This window comes from Bubalus bubalis, chromosome 10, assembly GCF_019923935.1.
Source record: "Bubalus bubalis isolate 160015118507 breed Murrah chromosome 10, NDDB_SH_1, whole genome shotgun sequence".
Lineage (NCBI taxonomy): Eukaryota > Metazoa > Chordata > Mammalia > Artiodactyla > Bovidae > Bubalus > Bubalus bubalis.
In genome coordinates, this window is record NC_059166.1 from 89418091 (window position 1) to 89430853 (window position 12763).

Genomic DNA, 12763 nt, shown 5'->3' on the forward strand with positions numbered 1-12763 from the left:
AATCTGATAATTCCTTAAAACTTTAAAGTCCATCTTTGGACAAAAAACTAGAAAGCTGTGTGGATATTAAGTGAAAAGGAGACTGTAAGCCTGTTACTGTGCCTCATGGGCTAATCTTCTATTTGAAGAATCCCCTGAATTCCACTTATTAATAAACATCACTCTCACTTATTTTTTTTTAAGTAAAAATGAAATGAAATACTAGGTTGGCTTTTTATGTATGAAATTCTATGATTGAAGGATGAAAATGGTCAATTTACAGATGTTCCAGAAAAAGAGACTGAAACCTCAGGAAGTTATTCTCTGTTTTGGCTTTCGGATAGACACTAGAATGCCATTTTACATTTAAATGTCTTTTTCTCTATGAAATAGTTATCACATGCAGTCTTAGTATGTGTTGGCGGTAAACAATGAGATTGGGTTTTTGAGGGGAGAGAAAGGGATTATATTAACTCTCACTGATTACTCACAGCAGCCCATTGTCTATTTACCATATACTAATATCAGTAACTGCATTGCACTTTACCACTGAGCCACTGGAAGCAGTTAACAAATGAGGAGAATGACAAGAGTTAGATGGACGTCTGCTTTTTCATTTCAACAGTGCCAGTGCCTGTGGTCAGCCTGAACATTTACGACATTGGCTCAACCACCATGCACGTGCAGTGGCAGCCAGTGGGGGGCGCTACCGGCTACACCGTGACCTACGAGCCCATCAATGCCACAGTTCCGACCAAGCCCAAAGAGGTGGGAGCCCTTTGTTTGTTTATCTTGGCTCTTCTGGAGCCTTCACTGTTGTCCGGTCCCCGTTAAGGGGCTCATTAGCTCATGCATAGCTTTACACACAAAACAAAAACAGATTAGATTTGTGGCCTGTGACACATCTTAAAAAAAAAAAAATATATATATATATATATATATATATATATCAGTATGAAAAGGGAAATGCCATTCAGAGAAATGAAAAATAGAAGTTGTGCTCAAATCTAGTGGTCACAGCTTGGTGTGATTGGCTGTCCCTCATTAGCGGAAATGTTTTATTTGAATGTGTTCTTTCGCCTTGGCTTGTCCATCTGCAGATGCGCGTGGAGCCAACAGTGAATGACGTGCAGCTGAGTGACCTCTTCCCTAACACCGAGTATGCGGTTACAGTCCAGGCTGTCCTGCATGACCTCACCAGCGAACCCGTCACAGCAAGGGAAGTCACCTGTAAGATGTCGCTGGGTTTCCTTCTTCTCTCACTGCTGTGAATGTGGCTCATTTGTTAAGCTTTTTCTTTTGCCCGATGATTCTAAGACTGATTTTGATTGTGCATAAGTTGTAGGGTTATTCCTTATGGCCAAGGTTGTTTGTAGACTTACGGCGGCATCTTAAATCGATTGTTAAGGTTTGCATTTATTTCTCCATATTTAACATATCAGATTTTCAGATGGTATCTTACAATCAGTGGTGTCTTACCGTTGCTCTTGGTGAGGTGTCAGTCAGGGAACAGAGCATAAAATAATGGTGCATCTTACAGTCCATGTTGTTGTCGATCCATGAATATGGTATACACCATTAGTGAGAAGGGGATGTTGCAGAAAAATACTAGGTTTACGATCAAGATGTTCCAAGTTCTTGTTGAAGTAGAAACTATCGCACATCCGAATCAGTCTGTTTATGTTTAGTAAATTAACTCAGTCCCCAAACATATTGATCAACTGTGACATTCCAGTCTTGTGCCTAGGTTTGGGGAATGTGCTGATAAATAACGTAGGGCAAGGTAGAGGACCCTGACTCCTTCATGGTTTGCACTTCTCTTGTGTGTGTTGTTCAGCCTCCTGTGTGTTTCTGGTTTGTTTCACTAGCATTTAGGTGCTTTTTCTTGAAAATTGACAGTGATGGCATTAGGACCCTGGTCTTACCCAGCTGGTAGTTTTGTTTCCTGCTTCTTGAGGTGGGCATGCTGGGATTCTAAGCATGTCTTCTTGGCTTATATTTTGTGAGTCTCAGACTGCATTTCTAAGGAAATTAAGAAGTTGTAAGAAACCTTCAGGGGGGTACGGGTCTGAGACAGAAGCGTGAAGAGATAGAAAAGAGAAACCCTGCAAGGTAGGGCAGGATATAGTCACTGACATCAAATAATCACCTTTTACATGTCAGACCCTATCTGGAGCTTGTGGTTTGTAGAAATGGGGTGGTGGTGGGTGGACAGAGTAGGAATCCAGCCAGGCATGGCAACATATCTTGGAGGTGCTGAGTGAGGGGACCCAAGTCATAGTGGGATTAAAGACAGACATGGCTATAGATTTGGATATAGGGCTGGACTGCAGCAGCGGAGGAGGGGGAGGGCACAGATAGAGGCTGAGACAGGAAAGCATTGAAGGGATGGAGGTGTAGGAGCATAGAGGTGGAAAGACAGATTCAGGAAGAGACATGTGCAGACTTGAAACGAGAGACAGAGAAAGTTGGTCAAACAGGCAGCTAGAAAGAGTAAGATATGTCTCATGTGACAAGAGAAAAGCTCTTCTTTAGTTATCCTCCTCCTTGTCCGTTTTAAGGTAAAGATTTGTTTGTCTTGGGGAAAATTTATTGTTGGATTTGCTCCTAACCATTTGGGCTTCTGTGGGTTTTTTCTTTTGAACTTATTGGATGTGTAATTTTGAATCATCTTCATTCTTCACTCTTGTAACCGTTTGTTTTGCTATCACATACTTCACGAAGCATGACACTTTGATTTCAATCTCAACTGACTTAATATTTGATAAAAAACATAAGCTGTACATTTATGGCGAATTATGATTTATTATAGCTGAGCAGCAAGTAAGAGTTTATTTAAATAGAATGGGAGAAAGTTAAATATAAATGAGAAAGTGTTGTTATAAAAATTTAAATTTATCCTATTTTTAAAAAGCCTTAAGAATTCAGCTGTACCTCGTAGAATCAAAGTGCTTTTGTCATCATAACCAATTTGTTTAGTTCCTTTGCTGCACACCTTTAAGTTTTCTTCACGCAACTTCTTAAAAGCTCATGTGGAAGCTGCAGAGCTTTGTGGTTGAGAATAAATTCTGGTCCTAATTTATCATGCGTCTCCAGTGCCTCTGCCCAGTCCCCGAGACCTGAAACTCAGAGACGTGACTCACAGCACCATGAACGTCGCATGGGAACCCGCACCTGGAAAAGTGCGTAAATACATCGTTCGCTACAAAACCCCAGAAGAGGAAGCCAAAGAGGTAGGTTGAGGTTGGAAGCGGTTTAGAAATATTTGTTTTCCTAGTAGTTTAACAGAAGAATCTAAACAGGTATAGCATGTTTTGGATACTTGTCCCTTTATGAACATAGTGTTGAAAACTTGTCATGTATTAACAAATATGACACTATTTGAATATTGATAATATATTGGACTGTTTTGCATTTAGTTTAGAAATGTTTTGCTGTGTGATATTAATCCTAAAACGTCATCCCTTAGTAGATAAAGGGTTACAGAATCTAGATGGTATTTCACTCTCCACCTGATGCCTAATATGATGCTCTGCATTCTATGAATGACTAAGAAAATGTCATAAGGATGTTCCTAAAAATGAAGGGTAGCAAGGGGATTCAGGAAAGAAGAGGGGGAGTTTGTCAAGGAATAGGGAGGTAAGACAGTTGAACGGGACAGAGAGAAAGTATGAATATAGTGTCAGAAGGGTGTCTCTTTGGCTTTGAACGTTTCTGAATTGATGTTGGGATGAAAAGCTATTTCTGTGACAGCCTGCTTCGGAGTGGGAGCAAACTGAGGGGCTTCACCAGCAAATGGGTTTAAAATGTATGTTCCCCTGAAGGGACACTAATGTAAGAACCTCAGAGGGAGTTTTGGAAGCTAGAAATAGTTTCTATAAGCACCCAATTGCAGACTGTGCTGGTCTTCTGAACTGCATGCAGGCTAATTTAAACCTGTGCACATATTCTTTTCATTCTGGGTTTCAATTTTCAGAAGCAGTACAATGACCAGTGGGTCTTACAAGCTAATGCACAGGAGAATTTTTCTGAAAGCAATGAGGCAGTGACTCACAGGGAAATGGGGAGAAAGCGATTAGGTTGTTTGAATTCCTAGGCTGTCATCATTTACCAAACACAAGGCTCTAGTACATACATCGTTTCCACTTTGGAAACTATAAACGGTTTTCAGTTCCTGGACTCTTAGGCAAATTGGAAAACTTTGCTGTTTTTTTTTTTCTGTACTGCAGTTCTTATGTTCTCGTGCTGAGAGACACAGCCAACAACAGAGAGATGTCAAAACTAAACCTTGTAAAAATAGTTCCACCGCTCTATTACAGGTAGAGGTGGACAGGTCACGGGCCAGCACGCCGCTTAAAGACCTCTTCTCACAAACCCTGTACACAGTCAGCGTGTCTGCTGTATACGAAGAGGGGGAGTCTCCCCCAGTGACTGCGGAAGAAACCACCCGTGAGTTGCACTCATGCTTTAATGATAATTGGGAAATAGCACTGCATGCATGTGTCACTAACTGATTCTTTCATTTCTTAAAATTAAAAAAAATTTTTCCAATGGAAGTATAGTTGATTTATCATGTTGTGTTAGTTTCAGGTGTATAGCAAAGGGATTCAGTTTCATATGTACCTCTGTAATATATACTATAGATAGATGTATATTCCTTTCCTGAATCTTTTCCCTTATAGGTATTACAAAATGTTGAGTATAGTTCTCTGTGCATTTCCTAATGTTATTTTTGCCAGAATTTAATACTGTTTGGGATCAGGTGGTTCCTCACTTAATCACTTCCCATCTTCTATCCTTAGGTCTATTCCTTTTGTGATAATTTCTCTCCTGTTATTCTACCAGCCACTGCCACTAACTCATCTTCCATATACTTAACTGGTGTGTGGGTGTGGGGGTGTGTGTGTGTTTGTGTACGGGGGTGGAGAGAAAGCGTGCTACTTCCACAGTATTTAACTCAATTATTATTGCCCGTCGGGCTTTTCCTGTCTATACCACTTCCCTCTGGCTCCCTCCTAATGAAGTCCATGTATTTTGCTCAACTTTGAACCTCCAGTTTCTGGCTCAGTGCTTAGCACGTCATTTTCTAGATAAATGGTGTTTAAGAAATTGAAGTCTAGAGCCAGCAGAGTTCCCAAGAAATATATTAGGAGCCACGTAGGTAATTCAAGATTTTCTAGTAGCCACATTAGAAAAGGTAAAGAGAAAAATGAAATTAACTTTAATAATGTGTTGCATTCAACCCAGTGTATCCAATATATTAACATTTCAAAATTTACCAGTATAATAATTATTAGTGAGATATTTCACTTTTTTTTGATAATAATTAAAAAAAAAATCTGATGTGTTTAATTTGGGGCTTCCCTAGTGGCTCAGTGGTAAAGAATCTGCCTGCAATGCAGGAGATGCAGGAGATGTGGGTTTGATCCCTGGGTCAGGAAAATCCCCTGGAGGAGGAAATGGCAACCCACTCCAATATCCGTGCCTGGAGAATCCCTTGGATAGAGAAGTCTGGTGGGCTACCGTCCATAGAACTTCAAAGAGAAGGATACGACTGAGCGACTGAACATACACGCACACACGTGTCTTAATTTAAGCTTTCAGTGCATCTCAACTCAGATGCCACCTTTCAAGTACTCATTAGCTACATGTGACTGTTGGCTCTCATGGTGGACAGCACAGGTCTAGAGAATTCAAACAACTTGCCCAGCCTCGCCCAGGAAGCTAGTGCTGGGGTAAGTGCTGTGGTCCAAAACTTTTCCAGCATCGTTATCACCAGAGGATCAGAAATGTCTTCAGTGCCCTGCTGTCCGTACATGATCAACGCATCTTGTCAAATATCACAGCCTCCTATGTAACTTCAGACAGTCTCTACCTCTGCTCTTTTCTTACCATGTGAAATCTCTTAGCAACTTCAGTTGCCTTCTTGGCATCAGTTCTTACTTGGAAAGGGTAGTGGCTGGAGATGAACATTTGCCCATAGGTGCACACTGGCATAAATATAACAGGAATAGTAAAGGGAAGGAAAGGTCAGGAAGAAAGACTAGTGAAAGCAGGTAATTTAATATACTAAATTAGTACTTGTTTTTAATCCTTAAGATTTCCTAGGAACTTTTAGACACATCCAAAGTGCATCCTTCATGGTTGGTTTGTTCTGCAGTCATGCTTGCCAAAGTGGGACCAGTCTTTTTATCTCAATGGGCCTTTTCATTGTCATTATTAGAAACAAATTTTTGATGGCTCTGGCTTTTGTGTAGTTGGCTTTGGTTACCAGGAGATAGAGGAATAATTGACAATGAAAGCTCAGAACAGGTGGTAGACGTTCCAAATTGCTTGCACTGCAAGCTCGCTGGGGTGCCTGGTCAGTAGAAGAATCCTTAGTCGGGATTTCAGCCATCGTCAGCGCTGCAGGGCTATTCCTGTCTCTGAACAGAGTTGATACAGTCAGCTTCACGTTGTGTGTCAGGTTAGTGATCTGTAGGAAAAGCTTATCTGTGGGTTACTTATATCGTAAGTAACGATCTTCATGAACCATGAAGGTTCATGCTCTCTCTGATACTACAGGCTAAAGTTTGCCTTCTGTGTTGCTGTGGAAAAGAGTCCAGGGTTTTCCTTAGATTCTCAAAACGTGTGAAGGGCAAAACGATGGAGAACCACTGTGTTAGAATAGTATGACTAAATGGTACCTTAAAAAAAAAATCACCATTTTAATGGACTGAAGCAGTCTGTTATATCCATAAAATACTTGCAGTTCTCAGGGCTCTCTCCCGTATTTACTTTCAGATGAACTGAGTTTGTAAGACACTTGGTTCTAATGTTGTCAGCCAGTTTCCTCAAGTCCGTTCAAGGCTGTTTTATTATATTGAGTTTGTAGATCACATCCAAAAACATAGCCTTCTCTCATGACAGACACCGTGCCAGCCCCAACAAACCTACAGATTACTGAAGTAACACCAGAGAGTTTCAGAGGGACTTGGGACCATGGAGCTTCTGATGTGTCTCTCTATAGAATCACCTGGGCGCCTTCAGGAAGCGCAGATAAGATGGAGGTAGTGTTAATTCTTTTTTTTTTTTTTTTTTAATATATGACCTTTGTTGCCTGAAAAGCATCGTTTCCTACTAGTGACGTTTGAGCTCATGACATGCCTCAAAGCAGGAAGAACATCTGGCTAAATGATGTCAACCAACTGCCGTGGAGCGTGTGATGCACACAGTGACTTAATCTTGTGTGGGCTTGTTTTTTCTTTCCTCTTTCCTTAAGACCATCCTAAATGGAGATGAGAATACTCTGGTGTTTCAAAACCTGAACCCCAACACTCTCTATGAAGTTTCTGTTACCGCCATTTATCCTGATGAGTCAGAAAGCGATGACCTGATTGGCAGCGAGCGTACACGTAGGTGTTTAACCTTCAGTAGGACATTTTTTTTTTTTAATTGACAGAATAGAGCTTTGGCTGAATTAGTAATATTTTGCCACTCTCTCTCTTTTTTTTTTTTTTTAGTGCGTTTGATACCCTTAACAACACAAGGTAAGAACTTAATTTGCTGATTGTATGAATCCTGAACAAATGAATGAATGAAAAATACCACAAAATCCATTGCAAATAGGCCTTCTGCTTTTACAATAAATTGTAAGGTGTTGATTGGGACCTCTCTTAAACAGGTCTCTCTGGAAGAATTTTTCTCTTTGCTACTATCTGTTAAGGAGTCCTCTGAGACTCAATGACCATCATTTGTTACGGGGGCAGATTTAGTTCTGAGTCTAGAAGTACAAAACTCTGCTCATTTCCTTGGAGACAGTGCATATTTGTGGGGGAGGCATTCTTCAGTTTGTTTACTCTGTTTCTCAACAATCTTTTCTCAGCCCCAAAGAGTGGCCCACGAAACCTTCAGGTGTACAATGCAACATCCAACAGCTTGACTGTTAAGTGGGATCCTGCTAGTGGTCGTGTGCAGAAATACAGAATCACCTACCAGCCTTCAACAGGGGAAGGCAATGAACAAACGGTAATCTGTTTGGAAAAAAGATACTTGGTTACATTCTTTTTCTCCTCAAGCTCTCACTCCCAGTGTTTAGTTAGTCAGACTTACTGTCTTGAGAGTTATGAAATTTACTGTATTAGTTGGAATTATTTGGCTTCATCCCTAATGGAGCCTCATAGCATCAGGCTTGTCCCTCAGTGTATTCATGTTTTCTTAAAAACTATTAGGGCTGGGTTATCCATGAGGGTATTTAGATTTTTGAGTCTGTTTGTATTTTCATTTCTTATATCTCTGACTTGACCAAGTTTTGAGAGAGTTTGCTAATCTTCCATTATTCTAATTTTTCTGTTTTTTGCATGTCATGATGTATGTCTTAGTTCTGATGTTTCTTGATCTGGGTACTTGTTCAGCCTGACTTATACTATTTATCACATTTGCATTGATCCAAATGGAGGTTCCTGAGGAAGACAGTAGGACTGTAAACTTGGCCTTCATCTTCTTTATCTTCCCAGACGTCCCTTATTTAACAGAGCCCTTGTCCATTCACTTTGCTTACTTTGAACCTTCTCCAGCTTTGTTTTATGAAAGGTGTGGCCCAAACTGCACACATTGCCCTGGGTCAGGAAGCAGTGTGATTTTTATTTGGACGGAGTGATGCTTTCTGATTTATTTCAAATACTTCTTTTGGTGAGGTCTGGCATTTTGTTGACTTTTGTGGGACTGTACTCTTTCCTCACAAAGCCTTAGAGAGAGATGAGTTATTAACTTTTAATCATTCGACTCCAAGCTCCAGCAAATGGTCCATACCTGTTCCCAGTTTAGAGGTGTTAGGAGAGGTGGATGCTGGCAGTGATTAAAGGTCTCTGAACCCACACAGTAAGTGGATTATGCTGAACTAATGCTGCTTGTGAGCTGCTCTGTTGAGGTTTCCGTAGAACCTGACTTAGGGAGTGTGATACATTTGGATTAAAAATTTCTTAGAGTTCATCATAATAAACTAAATACCAAGTGTCATCAAGTGGCTTTTATATAAAATAAGACATTTAATGGATTGATATTTTAATGGCAGAAACAGAACTTTTGTCTGAGCTGGGCCAGATTTAGATAAAACTTGTCCTTAGCATTTCTGTTCTTGGTGATACTGACCATCGAACTGCTGCCTCGAGTCTTTTTTCCTATCCCTCAGCTGTTTGTTGTAAGCAGAAGGAGTGTCCTCAACTTATCCTCTGTAAAGTATTAGCTGACAGTCCCTTAGAGTCTGTTATTCTTAGGGCTATTTGCCTTTTAATGCTGGCTCATAAAATAACCAAAGTAATGACTTACTGATGCTAGCATTATTTTGGAGAATTGGATGTAAGAAGTAGGCACACTCTTCTGTTGCCTCATGGGGCTACTTCTACTAAGTGGATGCTTTCAGATTTGTTAAGTATCAAATACGTTGATAGTTTGCTCTCATAATCTCAGATACTAAATTTGTTAAAATTAGCCACTGTGGGCTTCCCTGGTGGCTTAGACAGTAAAGAATCCGCCTGCAATGCAGGAGACCTGGGTTTGATCTGCGGGTCAGACCTGGAGGAGGACATGGGAACCCACCCCAACATTCTTGCCTGGAGAATCCCCATGGACAGACGAGCCTGGCGGGCTACAGTCCATCGGGTCACAAAGAGTCGGACGCGACTGAGCGACTAAGCAGCAGTAGTGGTTGAGTTTGCCCGTGTGGAAGTTTTCCCTGAAACTCACACCACTTGAGTGGATGGGCGCTAAGTGGGGAACATCTGGACCGGCTGTGGCATGTGCACTCGTGGTGGGCAGCATGCCATTTTCATGCGATTTTAATTAGTCTGGCATAAGCATCTGAATTCTGTAGACTGTTAACAAATCATACAAATTTCCCTTTCAACAAGATAACGAGATGGCCTTAAGCGGGACTCTGTAATCAGAGGACGTTGAGAAAGCTTCATACCACAAGGCTGGAATCCTGGAGTATGGCCTGGCAGAGGGTCCCGTCATGTAGTTTCCCAGCTCATGCTGTCAGAGGGGTAGTTTTTGAGGGGGAAGACCAAAAGCTTTAGATTTTTTGCTGAATCATTTTAATGTGTTTTTAAAGCAAATAAGAAACATCTGTAAAAAAGGTTAAGAATAATACTGAATGATGTGGCACCTCCAATACTGTGCAGTTCTTTGCTGTCTTAAAGTTCCTTTGCAGCTTGCTTATGATTAATGCCTTTATTGGGGGAAGAGTTCTGTGAAACGTGTTTTGGATGAAATTTCACAGTGCTGGCAGCTAGCACGTTGAAATATCTTTTTAAGGTCACCAGGTTTAAGGCTTAAAATCCTTTTTATGATTGAAGGTACACCTTTTACATTTAAAATTATACCCAAGATATATTTCCAACTTTCACTGTGGGACATGTTTCCAGATCTTGGCAAACGTCTCTCTATAACTACCCTATAGAAAGAGCTTTCTCTAGCAGGTTAGTGAGATGGAGAGACAAGGCTGACGCTTACTCTTGTTTTGCTCAAGACCACTATAGGAGGACGGCAGAACAATGTGCTGCTGCAGAAGCTGAAGCCTAACACTCCTTACACCATCACTGTGTCCTCCCTGTATCCGGACGGCGAAGGTGGTCGCATGACAGGAAGAGGCAAGACCAGTAAGTGAACCCAGAATCCTGTGGCTTTAAAAACAAAAGAATTAACTCATTTATTTACTTTTGGCTTTTCTGGGTCTTTGATGCCGCGTGGGCTTTTGTCTAGTTGCCGTGAGCAGGGGCTACTCTCTCTTTGCTGTGCTCAGGCCTCTCACTGAGGTGGCATCTCTTGTTGCGAAGCACCAGGCTCTAGGGCTCTTGAGCTTCAGTGGTTGCAGCTTCTGGGGTCTAGAGCACAGGCTCAACAGTTGTGATGTGTGTGTTGAATTGCTCCGTGGCATGTAGGATCTTCCCAGATCAGGGCTCGAACCTGTGTCTTCCACATTGGCAGGCAGATTGTATACCACTGGGCCACCAGAGAAGCCCAGTTCTGTGGCTTTTTAAATAACCTTCATGGAAGTGGAATCATATCTTTCTCTGGAAACCCTGGGGTGACACAGAGCTTTGCTAATCTTTTAAAATGCATGTTGATAGTGATCTCAATTGTTTTGAATATCCTTGGAATTCTCTGTCTCTGTTCACGGAAAAAAGACATTTATAATTACTCTGTCAGTTCAGTCGCTCAGTCGTGTCCGACTCTTTGCGACCCCATGGACTGAAGCATGCCAGGCCTCCCTGTCCATCACCAGCTCCGGGCGTTTACTCAAACTCATGTCCATTGGGTCGGTATTATTCTCTGCTGCTGCTACTCCTGCTGCTAAGTCGCTTCAGTTGTGTTGTACTCTGTGCGACCCCATAGATGGCAGCCCACCAGGCTCCCCCATCCCTGGGATTATGCTCTAGGATAAAGCAAATAAAAACTGCCTTTGGAGCCAAAATGTCTCTGGAGAGATGAGACAGACATTCATCAGATGATCACAGACATTCTTTCATTTATTCACTACTTCGGCAAATATTTATGGGGTGCCTACTGTGGGGGACCTGCTGTGTTCTAGGGTTCCTGGGACACATCAGTGAACCTGTGTTCTGCGTGTGCCGGGTTGTTCGCATCACACCGTGACGTGCTTTCTGTGCATTTCAGAACCTTTGAATACCGTGAGGAACCTCAGAGTGTATGACCCTTCCACCAGCAGTGTGAACGTTCGCTGGGACCACGCCGAGGGCAATCCTCGCCAGTATAAGCTCTTCTACGCACCCACAGCAGGGGGCCCGGAGGAACTGGTAATTATTTCCTGTAGAGAAGAATGTGTGTTTGTTTCAACTGCAGCCAAATGATTGCAAAGTAGAGCTAAAGAATTAAAAATTTACCTTGGAACCTAAGAAGTACATATTCATTTAGTAGAACTTGACGGAGGGTAGTAGGTTGCTGCCTCGGGTGCCTGGGTGATTGGGGAGATTTGGGGACAGAGGATTGGAGCTGAGGGAAGTGATAATTCTGGGGAGTTCTAGGAGCGAGTCTAGGATGAGTGTAAGAAGTCTTCCTTTGCAAATAGTTATAACAGTGCGTCTGGGAGCCCATCATTCCGTCCTAGTATTACAGATCTTGCTTCTTGATTTGGTCTTGACTTATTATTTTGAGTATTGTATCATTCGAAGCATTATTTCTTTTGCAAGTTTTTCAAATCAAGTACTTTACATTTTATTAAAATCTTTAGGTACCAATCCCTGGGAATACCAATTATGCCATTCTTAGGAATCTACAGCCAGATACCCAATACACCGTTACAGTGGTGCCTGTTTATTCTGAAGGTGACGGAGGACGCACATCAGATACTGGAAGGACATGTAAGTAAGAAGGCAGAAAACGTAGCTCTTTCAAGATACACTTTGCTTTTCAATGTAAAGGCCATATAGGCACATTGAAGAATATTTGGAAAATTCATGATAGCATAAAAATATAAAAGTTGCTAATAGTTTACCATCCAAATGCCACCAACTGTTATTATTTTAGTGTGTGAAACAGAAAAGTTATAATGGCATTCCTCTTCTGAAATGGCAATTTCAGAATTTATACATGTATATATAATCGTCCGTATTCTGTTTCACTGGCAAAAATTCATGAACTTTGCTTTGTGCTTTATAAATTTATGTGGAGCAGTATTTTGTAACTGGCTTTCACAGTGTCAATTTTTGAAATCTGTGCATCATATTACTTAATCACACATTTCTCTGGTTTGCTGATGGCGTTGAAAATCTGAGTGCTTTCATTT

At 41.4% G+C, this 12763-nt stretch overlaps 1 protein-coding gene across 3 annotated transcripts in view; it reads left to right on the plus strand.

Annotated features, from left to right (window-relative positions):
- The window catches only part of COL12A1 (collagen type XII alpha 1 chain), a 119866-nt gene that overhangs the window by 54373 nt on the left and 52730 nt on the right, over positions 1–12763 (plus strand). For all 3 annotated transcript variants that reach the window (XM_006062002.4, XM_006062003.4, XM_006062004.4), the window contains 11 exons: positions 605–747; positions 1080–1209; positions 3076–3212; positions 4299–4428; positions 6889–7028; positions 7241–7373; positions 7482–7508; positions 7844–7986; positions 10487–10616; positions 11635–11774; positions 12209–12338. In XM_006062002.4, the coding sequence (XP_006062064.2) occupies positions 605–747; positions 1080–1209; positions 3076–3212; positions 4299–4428; positions 6889–7028; positions 7241–7373; positions 7482–7508; positions 7844–7986; positions 10487–10616; positions 11635–11774; positions 12209–12338 (1383 nt within the window). The remainder of the gene's footprint in view (positions 1–604; positions 748–1079; positions 1210–3075; positions 3213–4298; positions 4429–6888; positions 7029–7240; positions 7374–7481; positions 7509–7843; positions 7987–10486; positions 10617–11634; positions 11775–12208; positions 12339–12763) is intronic.